The sequence below is a fragment of the Sus scrofa genome, chromosome 4 (assembly GCF_054392235.1).
Source record: "Sus scrofa isolate SSC_HxYL_T2T_F1_AM1 chromosome 4, Sscrofa_HxYL_maternal_Yorkshire_Landrace_v2.0, whole genome shotgun sequence".
In the NCBI taxonomy this organism is placed as follows: Eukaryota; Metazoa; Chordata; class Mammalia; order Artiodactyla; family Suidae; genus Sus; species Sus scrofa.
The window spans coordinates 61,291,453-61,304,064 of NC_139386.1; the positions used below are offsets into that span (position 1 = coordinate 61,291,453).

At 38.4% G+C, this 12,612-nt stretch overlaps 1 protein-coding gene across 1 annotated transcript in view; it reads right to left on the reverse strand.

Moving 5' to 3' along the window:
- STMN2 (stathmin 2) overlaps positions 1-12,612 on the reverse strand; it is a 53,226-nt gene that overhangs the window by 15,017 nt on the left and 25,597 nt on the right. Inside the window, exons 2-3 of the mRNA XM_001928556.7 lie at positions 8,110-8,205; positions 3,307-3,479 (exon numbers count right to left, since the gene is read on the reverse strand). Of these exons, the coding sequence (XP_001928591.3) occupies positions 3,307-3,479; positions 8,110-8,205 (269 nt within the window). The remainder of the gene's footprint in view (positions 1-3,306; positions 3,480-8,109; positions 8,206-12,612) is intronic.

The window sequence follows — 12,612 nt, forward strand, 5'->3', positions numbered from 1 at the left end:
AATAAGTGTTTGTTGAATGAATAAATGGACGAATGTATGTATAGATATATGAATGGATGGATAGATGGATGGATAGATGACTGCAGTGTTCTTATCACTTCATGGGTAGGCTGCAGTATGGAAACTTCAATTTCAAATCATGAGCTTGAAAGTCAATGTCATGAGCTAATGTAGTCTCACGCAAGTGAATACTGCCTCTTGGAGATCATCAAAGAAGGAAGGAAAAAATCAGGAGAAGAAATGATTCCTTTTATAATAAACTTCTACCAGCTAATCAATGGAACATTAATTCTGGCTAAAAAGTGTACCTGAGGGAGGTGCATTCAGTGTAGTGACCAGATGGAAAGTGGTGCCATAGCATCAAAGATGGGGTGAGGAATTGGTGAAACTTTGAAAACATTTAACACAAAGTGAATTCGAGCCCACATGGAGATGGCTCAGTGGCAGCCTTCTAGCTATAAATCCAGAAGGCCCCCAGCCACACAGCCTCACTTATGCTCACTGGTTCCCAGTTGTGGTCCCTACAACTCCCAGAAGCAGGCCTTTCAAAGGTAGGAAAGGAAGGGGATAGGTCTCTTAATCTTGCTGTAAAAGCCCTATCAGAAATTGTATTTTCCCTCTTAAGTCTACCTTTATTATGTCAATTTAGTGAGAAAACGCTTATTTTATGATGGTGAAAAATATTAATTGGCAATTACAGACTGCTTTGATTAGCAAAAAGGACAAAAGAAATTGATTAACAATTAATTGTAAAATGTTTATAGGCAGACTCTTTAAAAACTTCTAACTTATGGGAAAGGAAATGGAACCAGGGCAATGAGAATGTTGCTGGTCACTAGGCTCAGCTAGAGACTCCTCATTTCTTAGATAAAATGGGTGTGCGCATCTAACCTGGCACTCAAGTCTCTCCACAATCTCACCTCACTATTCCCCAACTCCCTATCCAAATGCACTGGTTCAAACTTCTAGTCTACCCACTGCCCTGAAAACACAGTTTCTACATTCTCACCTCTGGGTATCCTTAGTTCTGGAACCATTCTCTATATCTAGAACAATTTCATGTCTTCTCTATTTTTCTGACACTATTCTTCTAGTCACCCAGGTTTTCAAAGCAGATACTTCTCTGAAAAGATGTTGTGATTCACAAGTAGTGAAATGGTTTTATTTTCCAAATGACCTCCTTTCTAATTTTTTATTTTATCAAAGCTCTTTTAAGTATTTTTAAATGCTACCTTTTGACTTCGATTCCTACCAGTCTCCCATTGCTCCTTTGTTTCCACTCTACTGTCCTCAGTATTTCTCGAATAGTCCTAGCATACTCCTACCTCAGGACCTTTGCACTGGCTATGTCTCTTTACTTCAAATGTTCCAACCCCTGAGAAGAGTTTGCCTGGCTCCTTCCTTACCTTCCTACCTTTTTCTCCCAAATGTTTTCCCTCACTACCTTCATACTTTTTTCGAATGTTCTCATATTCAAGAGGCTTTCTCTGACCACCCCATAGGAATAGCACCTCTCATTCCAGAACCACCAATTCTCTTTGTGCTGCTTTATTAAGTATTGTCTGGGTTGGGCATGTGAACCAAGACAGGTCACTGAGACTCAATTCCAGGACTTGTATTAGGAAAGAGAAGCTCTCTTTCTGCTGGAGTTGCTAATTTGTGAGGAAAATAATTTGGGACTGACTGAAACTAAAATTCCTTGGTATTGAAACCAATTAGATGCAGAAAGAAATGGAATTCTACTTGGTATTTTGTGATAACCTACATGGGAAAAGAATCTGAAAAGGAATGGGTATGTGTATCACATTGCTGTATGGCAGAAATCAGCACAGCATTGTAAATTAACCATACCTCCATAAAATTTTAAAGAATGAAAAAAAAAGAGAAAGAAATGATAAACAAAAAGAAAGTTTTCTGACAATATGGATCTCCTGGATCAAGCTGTTTCTGAAGCTGTAACTGCTCTGAGGTCTTTTAGTCACATACCCTCTTTTTGCTTTAGTTAGCTGAGTTGGGTTTTGGTTATATGCATATCCTCACTTACGTAGTTACTGAGATATATATATATATATATATATATATATATATATATATATATATATATGCACTTGCTAACAGCTAAGGAAAATTAACAGTTCTTCAAATGAGTGCTAATTAAGTCAGTATGACTGAACAGAAAAAAAATCAATTAATGATTTCTTAAGCTGGCACTTTCTGTTAATTAGTTATGTTTTCTACTAATTAAAACCTTATTGCCAGGACATAATCTATATCATGATTTTTGCCTTGAAAATTTCAATAAGAGCAGATATGTGAAGGAATTCTGATTTTTTTTGGAAGAGTCCCAAAGAACATTTTTCCTGAATGTCACAATGCTGAGTGATTACACTTGTGAATGTCTTTTAGCCACTTGGTTAATTTCTAGTTTAAATCAATTATTTAAATGCATAATTGTTGATAATTTATTGTTGTCAGGGTGTATGAAGTTTACCAGAATCAGTAATTAGTTAACACAGGGAATTTTATGAGAACACCCAGTTAATTTTTATCACTTCTGTGTCCTTCTTTTCCTTTTAATGATTTCTTTTGAATTAAATATACCAGCAACATCCTGAACCATGATGTTGAATTTCCATCTCTAAGTTTCAATTTCAGCTCAAATGCTGACTTTGTGTCCTAATCAAGTCATAGCATCTTTATATGTCAACCTAAGACCTATACCTTTATCTGTCACCTAAAAGATGCTAACGTTTTGGTGAGATTTAAATTGCCTTGACTGTAATACACTACTACTGTAGTTAGTTATTCATATCTGTTGGTAGCAAAGTCTTGAAGGATTGTAACTAATAAGTTAATTTAGCTTTACTGTGAGAAGAAAGCTGTAAGTGACAACAAGAAAAGCTGATAAATATTTTTAAGCAACTTCCGGTACATATACTTGGGTTATTAACTCAGCTTCCTCTTTTTGAGATCTGTATCTGTAACAATAGTAATTGGCCAAATACAATAAATACGTATGTAGAAATACTCATCAGATGCTTAGAGAACTGGAGTAAACATTGAAATTGGGATGTTACAGTGTGTTACACAATATAGGACAATTTTCCAATCACAAATGTTAAAACAAAAAATATTTTAGGGTTTAGACAGTTTAATCTAGGATTTATAATCTTTGAGCCTTATCTGTATCTTGTTATATGTATGTATGTGTGTGAGAAAGAGAGGGGGGTCGGGGGAAGGAGAGAGAAAAGGCAGAGTCAAGACAAGAAGAGAGAAGAATTTAAAAACCTATGGAAAAAAAGCTACCTTTCTTCTTTCCTCCGCAGCCTCCAGTTTCTTCTGGATCTCCTCCAGGGACAGGTCTTTCTTCTTAGGAGAAGCTAAAGTTCGTGGGGCTTCGGAGATAGGAGATGGTGGCTTTAAGATCAGCTCAAAAGCCTGGCCAGAGGCACGTTTGTTGATTTGCTTCACTTCCATATCTGAGAGATGAATATTGGAGAGTGTTAAGCATACAGAACACAGGCATGGCTTTACTTCAATAATTTGAATTCCAGCAATTAAAAGTAGCCTTGTTATTCTGGCAAATACAAATAAAATGCTGCATATGATTGTTCGCTCTATGTGGCTTTGAGCATATAAGACCTCTTTCTTTGGTATAATTGTGGATATATTTTAACTGAATAAATATCTATAGCATTATGCCATTCAACAATGTCCACAAGGAGGTGAATCATGGTAGGCATGCTCAGGAAAAACTAGCCCGAATTGATTTTAAACTAAATTTTATTTTTCATTTGAATAAATATAAGCCTCCTATGAAAATCAAGTAACACAGATGTAGACTTATTTATTTATTTTGGAAATGACCATGCCTGCAGGCATTTTCAGACTAAATAATGAAGAAAGTAAAGAAGCCCTCCAGTTCCTGTATCTAATCCTGTGGTTGAAAATCATGTTAAAACCCACATAAGTCCCTGAATGGTTGGAAGAATTTGGCCCAGTCAAGGCTAATGTGCAAAGCACCCTGCTGCTTCCTGTTTTGCCCTTCACTGTGTCTGTCGATCTGAGTCATCAACCTGACTAATGTTCACCCTGGGGAGGGCACTGTGCCGGGGTCCCATTCTCAAGGTGCTTGCAGTCTAATGAAGACAGTAAGAAAAGTCCCATGGTAGTAACGGTAATATTTTTGCTTCTGTTTTGTTGCTACTTAGAATGTCCTCCTTCAGCAGCCCTCAGCTGTAGACAGGAGAGGGAGTAGGGGGCATGTGGGAGGTTGGGTAGGGGTAGGGGGGTGGGGGTGTGTGGAGATGGGTGTGGGTGCAGGTTGGGGAGGCATTGTGGTGGGGAGGGGCTTATCTAATTTTCACACTCTGTGCACTTAATATTTAAATTTGATAACTGCATAATATGCATACTAATTAAATCGGCAAAAAACTGAAAGATAAATGCATAATATGATCTATAATTGAGAAAATAATTTATAATTTATATAAATAAATTAAATATAACTTATAATTTACATAAATTTATATAATTTATATACTTTATATTATAAAATAGAGTGACGCTAGCATCTGCTAGGACATGAATGTAACTACACAACTTATAGCTTAGTAAAATATAATGATTTTAAAAAGCTCATTGGACAACTCTCATTTTCAGATGAGTGTTATTTATTTTTATTTATTTATTTATTTATTCTTGGACTTTTTGCCTTTTCTAGGGCCACTTCCCGTGGCATATGGAGGTTCCCAGGCTAGGGCTTGAATCGGAACTGTAGCCGCCGGCCTACACCAGAGCCACAGCAACGCAGGATCAAAGCCACATCTGGGAACTACACCACAGTTCACGGCAGTGCCGGATCCTCAACCCACTGAGCGAGGCCAGGGATTGAACCTGCAACCTCATGGTTCCTAGTCGGATTTGTTAACCACTGCACCACGAAACTCCTAGTGTTTTTTATTTTGAGCTCCAGGCTGCACATCTCTCTTTTTGGCTCCCCAGTCCTTGCTTTGCCCTCAGAACTGACTCAGGCCACTCTGTGCTGTGTACCACCATCTTTCAAGCATTTGAAAATAGTTACGATTTTCCATTTCAATTTTTTTCCTAGGCTAACGTGTCCTTGGTGTTCTAAAGTGACACTGTTTCTAAATCTTTACCTCTGTATCACTCGCTAACCTCACAGGACTAGAGAATTTATCAACGTCCCTTGAAAATTGTCTCAAGGTGAGTTCTGACTAGGGCAGAGCAAAGAAAAAAATATGATTTCTCCTCATGTGAATACTAACTTCCATTAATGTTCTTTTAACAGCCTGGTCTGTTCACTTTGAGGTTGTGGTCAGGTAAAACAGGAATGGACCTTATTTATTATTTAATCTGTAAATGTTAAGAAATCATATAGACAAAATCAATTCAGTAAGTATATGCGCTTTTTCACAAATGTAAAATTATTTAAAAACTTCCTGAAGGCATCCAAATTTATACTTATATCTTAAATACAATTCTATAAAAATTATGTATTCTTATGGAAAAGGATTTCAAAAGAACATGAGCAAATAAAAACAACTTATTTGATAAGGTGCTGGGATTTTAAGTGGATTGAATTAGAGACTGGAATCTGAATTGACTGTATTTGCATTCAAATAGTAAGCCCTTTTAACTAGTGGTGTGATAGGGAAAGTTAATTTCAATTCTTTAAGCTTTCATTTCCTCATCTAAAGATGAAGACAAAAAGGCACCTTTCTCTTAAGAAAGTTGCTTAGATGAAAAGATAAAAGATATTGTCCGAATTACTCAAATTACATACATTAATATGTGCGGCATTTTGTATGTTACCTCAATACAGCTGTAATTAAACTTTGGAGTTTCTGTCCTGGCTCAGCATAATGAACCCAACTAGTGTCCATGAGGACATCGGTTTGATCCCTGGCCTTGCTCAGTGGGTTAAGGATCTGGTGTTGCCATGAGCTGTAGTGGAGGTTGCAGATGTGACTTGGATCTGGTGTTACTGTGGCTGAGGCTCCGACTGGACCCCTGCTAGCTTGGGAACTTCCATAGGCCGCAGGTGTGGCCCTAAATAAATAAATAATAAATTAAAAAAACCTTTGAAAATATTCCAAAAAAAAAAAAAAGATATAAAGGATACTGCATGTAAAACATAGGCCATGGCACTTAGTGCTTATAAATGTAAACAATTATTATTAGTAGTATGAATTCTTGTTATAATTTTTGTCTTCAGTAAACCTTTCAAATTACTATCTAATATAGACACACAAGGCAAGGTTAAAGACTTTGGGAATTTGAAATTCGTTACCACTTCTTTTAGGGAAGCAGTGCCAAGAGTTATGCTGAATTGCCTATTGGGCTTTTAAGATTCAGCTTATATTCAGATTTTCGTTTTCCCCTCTCCAATTCCTAAGAGGGCAGAAACCATCACTGTCTTTTGTGTTCTACCAGTAAACATGTATAACCTTTGTCTTAACATGTCACCATACTGTGCTCCACTCGCTCATTACGCGTGTATGTTGTATTTCTTCTACTAGACTGCAGCTTCCTTGAGGGAGAGGCTGGAGCTGTATTCATCATTGGAGCCTCAGTGACAACACACAGTGAGATATGAGAGTCTCAGAAGACACATCGCTGAATTACTAGTCATAGCCATGTCTAACAGATTAAAGACCTGAATCGTGTATTTGTTGACTGAATGAACTTATATAAAGTAGGCATGGGGCCTGAATTCTAATGAGAGTTTTGGATGGAGCCTGAAACCCTTTTGCATGAAAGGCATTTCTTTGTGAAACAGTTAATTCATATTTATGATGCTTATACCATGATGGAATCATTTTGGAAGGAAAAAAAAACACCTTTGAGTCCTGGAATATTTTAAAGGCATAGAAGGGGTTAACTGCCATAGATCCCCCTCACCTTACCTTTAATGTATTTCTTTATACAGCGGAAAAGAAAAATTGTCATGAGCCAAATAGGTAACCAAATATGCCTCAGCTTTATCTACTGCACATATAACTGCACCAAACATTTTGATTAAATGGACTGAATTCAGTGAAGATGGTGTTGTTGGTTATGACGGCTATCTTTTTTTTTTTTTTTTTTAATTTTGTCTTTTTAGGGCCACACCCGAGGCATTTGGAAGCTCCCAGGTTAGGGGTCCAATAAGAGCTGTAGCTGCTAGCCTATGCCACAGCCACAGGAACACAGGATCTGAGCAACGTCTGTGACTTACACCACAGCTCACAACAACGCCAGATCCTTAACCCACAGAGCAAGGCCAGGGATTGAACCTGCATCCTCATGGATGCTAGTCAGGTTTGTTTCCGCTGAGCCATGACAGGAACTCCGACGGCTATCATTTTTGAGTGCTTGCAAGAGGCTAGGCTCTGTGCCAAACATGAAACCATTTAAACTTTGCAACCTTGCATTAAACCATGTAAACCCCACAAAGAATCTAGGTTACTTGTCCAAGGTCATGAGGACAGTGGCAGAACCAGGAAGGAAATCAAATGAAGTAGGAACAAATCAAGATAACCAAACTGCAAGGATTTCATTGCATAATAAGATTCATAGCCATGCCAATTCCTTAGGATTTTCTTTTAAAATCCTCTTTATCTGGGGCGTCCATCATAAATCAATTATATTATTGAAAATTATTAGATTGTTGACATGCATACATAAAATATAGGGACTTAGTAAATGCTACCCTAAAGCAAAAGCTGGGATAGTGGTTGATTTTATTCTCCTGAGATTGCTAAGCCTAAAGCATTCTCTTGCAAATGGTGATCTGCTCTAATTATAGCTTAACGTATTATGTTATTTGCAAAGAAGAGCCTCCGACATATTGTGGATGTTGATATGCTTGGAGGCAGCAGCTAATAACAGCTGAAGTATATTTCTTAAAAGATGTTAATGCGTTGTTATTAGCATCAAATTCATACTGTTGTGAACAATAGGCAATCTATAAGACCTAATAGCTAGTCCATAGGAAGAGCTACAAAATAATGATTTCATTATATCGGGAGCTATGAGAGAGAAGCAACATCCGAGTTTTTTTGAGCTGATCCAGCCAGCAGGGCCATTCTGCTGTAGGCAACTCACCATCGTAAGTATAGATGTTGATGTTGCGAGGTTCTGGGTAGAAGCAAGAGCAGATCAGTGACAGCATGGACAGCTCCTTCATTTTTTCCTTGTAGGCTGAAAGAAAAGGCTCGAGATTAGCATCTTTCATTGTCTGAATTTCCCCTGAATGCTTTTTTTCATCTGAATAATAATGATAGCCTTTTGCAGAATGAAGTCTCTGGGGCCTGTGATCTCTTTCACAAAATGAACGAAAATGGAAACAGAACTCTGGGGTGCATATTCCTTATGAAAGAGGACATAAAACACAACTTATTGCTGGTTAGATGAGAAGGGGGAGAAAGGGGGCTAGAGAAGGAAAGGAAGGTAGAAGGAATTAAGATCTAGTCGGACAGGAAGAAGAGATAGAAAGGACATACAGGAAGCAGAAACAGACAAAATGAGCAGAAAGATGGTCCATTCTGGTCCATCAGATGGTACATTCTGATGCAGGTCTGCTGTATTGAAGTCAGATTCAGCAGATGTCCTTTGGTGGATAAGCCTGAATGGCCACATATTCATTTGGGGACATTTATTAGGGACAGTTATTAAGGACAGTTACTAAGCAGATACACCCTCTAAGGACCAATGTTGCTGTTTTCTCTTCATCCTGAGCATACTTAGCTCCCTCTTGCCACATACACTGAAAACCTGGCCCTCAGCTCTGATAAGCATCTCCCTTCCTCTGGGCACTCAGTTTAGATGCCAAGCACTTACAGGAGTTCAGATGACTTTCCTCCTTCCCTCCCTCCCACCCCCCACTTCATTTTCCCCTTTCTTCTTCCAGAGGTCTTCTGTCCAGGCAAACTTGAGGGTCTCTTGTAACTGTTGGTTGTCACCGGGACAAGTGAAAACTCGACAGGGGTCAGAAGGTGGGATCTTCTCACTACTGTTGATGATTTAATGAGCAAGATTAACAAGGAAATAGGAAGAAAAATTATAGAGCTATTGTGTACTAACTTGTAAGAAAGTATAAACAGATGGTGATGCCCTAACATATGGAACCTCGCAGGGAACAGGTGCCTCTTGGCAGGGTCATCTGATCATTATGTAACCCATGAGACAGGAGGACCTGGGGAAGGCGGGAATCCGCAGAAGATTGGGCACTCTTGCCAGGTGCATCTGTGGTTGGCCAGGAGGAAAGAGATTCAACACCTGGATACCTTAGAGCTATAGAAAGTTAGGTTGGGGAGGTTCTAAGAGATCATTTAGTCAACTGTTCACCCATTCTATCATCAATTTTCCAAATGAAACTGGCCCACAGAGGACAAAGTCATATATGGCCAGTGACAAAGCAGGGGCCTCTGGATAAAATGTTGTAAATCAATTTGTGCTAAGATTGCCAAGAAGCTCTATTTTCAGGATGAGGTTCAATGTGCCATGAGGGCTGGACATGTTTGTATACTGTTGAACCCTAGGCAAAGATCAAATATTGCAGTATTGCCTATGGTTTAACCTCATGCGTCTAGAGTGTCTCTGAAAGAATCTCCCTCCCTATTTAGCTTATTTCCTTAAAATAAGCACCACAGTTGGCCTTGTGCCTGAATGGTCCTGCCAACATCCATTCTGAGAGATTTTACTAGATGCCTTTGGCATTTTAGAAGGCTGAAACCGTATTGTTTTGTCTCATGTCTCCATGTAGTTAGTAAAATTATGACACTGATAAAGGTCCAAGCTGATCTTCACATAGATGTTCAGTGTGAATCACAGTATCCATCATATGAAAACACTTTGTGGTTCAGTGCACTTAATTCCATGAACTGATTAAAATCAAATGGTAAGGCTTTGCAGGCTTGTACCTTTTTTTTTTTGGTAAGAGAATTCCAAATGGTGTCCAAAATATTTTGCAAAATTAGGCACATATTAGAAGCACATGATAAAGATATCAACTTTATTAGGGCGGGGCAATCCAAAAGCAAAAGAAAAGATTTTCCATCCATAGAAAAGGGAGCCCTCCTACACTGTTGGTGGGGATATAAATTGGTGCAGCCCCTATGGAAAATCATATGAAGTTTTCTTAAAAGTACTAAAAATAGAGCTATCACATGATTCAGCAATCCTACTCTTGGGCATATGTCCAGAAAAGATGAAAACTCTCATTTGGAAAGATACATGTACCCAGTGTTCAGAGCGGAACTATTTACAATGACCAAGACATGGAAACAACGCAAGTGCCCATCAACCAATGATTGGTTTAAGAAGATGTGGCATGTATATTTCTACTCAGCCATAGAAAAGACTGAAATATTACTCAGCCATAAAAGTGAATGAAATGTTGCCATTTGCAGCGATATGGATGGGCCTAGAGAATATCATACTAAGTGAAGTTGGAAGACAGAGAAAGACAAATATTTTATCATATTATTACATGTTGACTATAAATGAATCTATATTTGTTAGATTATAATAAATAATCTACAGACACACAGATATAGAAAAGAAACTTATGGTTACCAAAGGGGAAAAGGAGGGAGGAAGGGTTAAATTAGGAGTATGGATTCACAGAGACAAACCACTATACATAAAATAGATAAGCAACAAGGATTTACTGTATATAGTACAGGGAATAATATTCAATATCATATAGTAACCTATAATGGAAAATAACCTGAAAAACAAAATATGACAGAATCACTTTGCTATACACCTGAAACTAACACAATATTGTAAATCAACCAGACTTCTATAAAAAAGACCTTGCATCTTACAAAGTAGTAACAGATTAAAGTGGCAGAAGAAAAAGAATTTCTACTGAAGAAAACACTCTTCAACATCTGTCCTCAGTTTCCTGGAAATGAAGTTTAGCAATTTTCAGGAAGGTCACTGCTTTAATTATGCTTGAGAAAATGGGGGCATAAACCTTGTCAGGAACCAATAGAGCCTTGTATAATATACAACACTGCCTGATAAAAATCTTTGTTCTTTCCTCTCGTACATGGTCTGGGGGCAAACCCCAGCTGACCACTGTGGGTGATTTCTTTAATAGCATCCTTGCTTTGATTTTTTTTTTTTTTAAATCAGGGCCTGTGACTCTACATGGCATAACTCTACCCACTAGTAGCCATTGTGTCTATTTTCATTAGTATCATTGCTCTGAATTCTAGGGAGCTCCTTAAATCCAGGTGTAACCACAGCCCAAGCAAACTGATTGTTTCCATGTAGCAAAGGCACTCTCCTGTGAAGATGGGTCTCCTCTCCATCTGCTGCAGTTTGCAAACACTCCCCCAGACGGCCTTGCCCTTCCTAAACCTGTCTTCTCATCTGCATCCTTCCCAAGATTTGAATCTCAATTCAGATCCCTCCCCGCCAGCTTCCTCTCTTAGGGGAACCACCCATATTAATCTCCTATGGCCCTTCGCTAATTGCATATATTGATTGATTGACTATATACTGTTATACTTGATGACATACTCTTTAGGGTCATTCACTGCTGGGTTTTGATGCATAGTGTTCATTTGTTAATCTATAAGCTCTTTGATGGCAAATGTTGCATCTCACTCATTTATGCAATAATTTACAGCATAGTCTGAATGGGCCAGAAAGCAGTTGCTTAGTAAATGGTTGTTGGCAAATTTGATCACTGATTTCAAAACTTTTTAAAAAATTTTTTGATTTTTAGGACCGCACTCGTGGCATATGGAAAGTTCCCAGGCTAGGGGTCGATTCAGAGCTACAGCTGCTGGCCTGCACCAAAGCCACTGCAATGCAGGATCCAAGCCGCATCTACAACCCACACCACAGCTCATGGCAATGTCAGATCCTTAACCCACTGACCAAGGCCAGGGATCGAACCTGAGTTCTCATGGATTCCAGTCAGGTTTGCTAACCACTGAGCCACGAAGAGAACTCCTGATCATTTTTAGTCAGTCTCTCAACCACTTATGGTCACCACTTATGGTCAGGAGTTTCTGGGAGGCATTATGGAATGACAAAGAAACGTAATATATGTGTCCTCATTCTCAAGGAGCTCCCAAGTCAGGGAAGTGCTGTGTATGGATATAAACATCAATAGAAACATGCAAAATAGGGGAAATGTCAAATAGAGGCACAAATGACTTGTATTAGAAATTCAGAAGAACCTTCAAGCCCTGGGGCTCTGGGAAGGGTGGTAAGGAATAGCTTTACAGTTAGAGTTGCAGGATTTAGCAAATAAAAATTTTGAATACCTAGTTAAGGTTAATCCAAATTTTGCCTGGGACATACTAAAATTCATTCTTTGTTTTACCAAAGAAAAGAATCTTTAGAAGTATCTTGAAAGAATCTTTGAAAGTATCTTGTATTTTAGATGGCAACCAGAGCAAATTGATCAGGATCATAAGACTAAGTCTGGTTGAGAAAGCAGAGAAAAGTGTATTTATTATTGTTGACATGGAAATGGGCTTCTAAGGAGACCACAGGGAAGACTTTTATGGGTGGGGCATTGAGGACTGATGACTCAACTCTAAGGAGCATCATTCACTTCCCGGGTCTTTGTCAATGACTGTT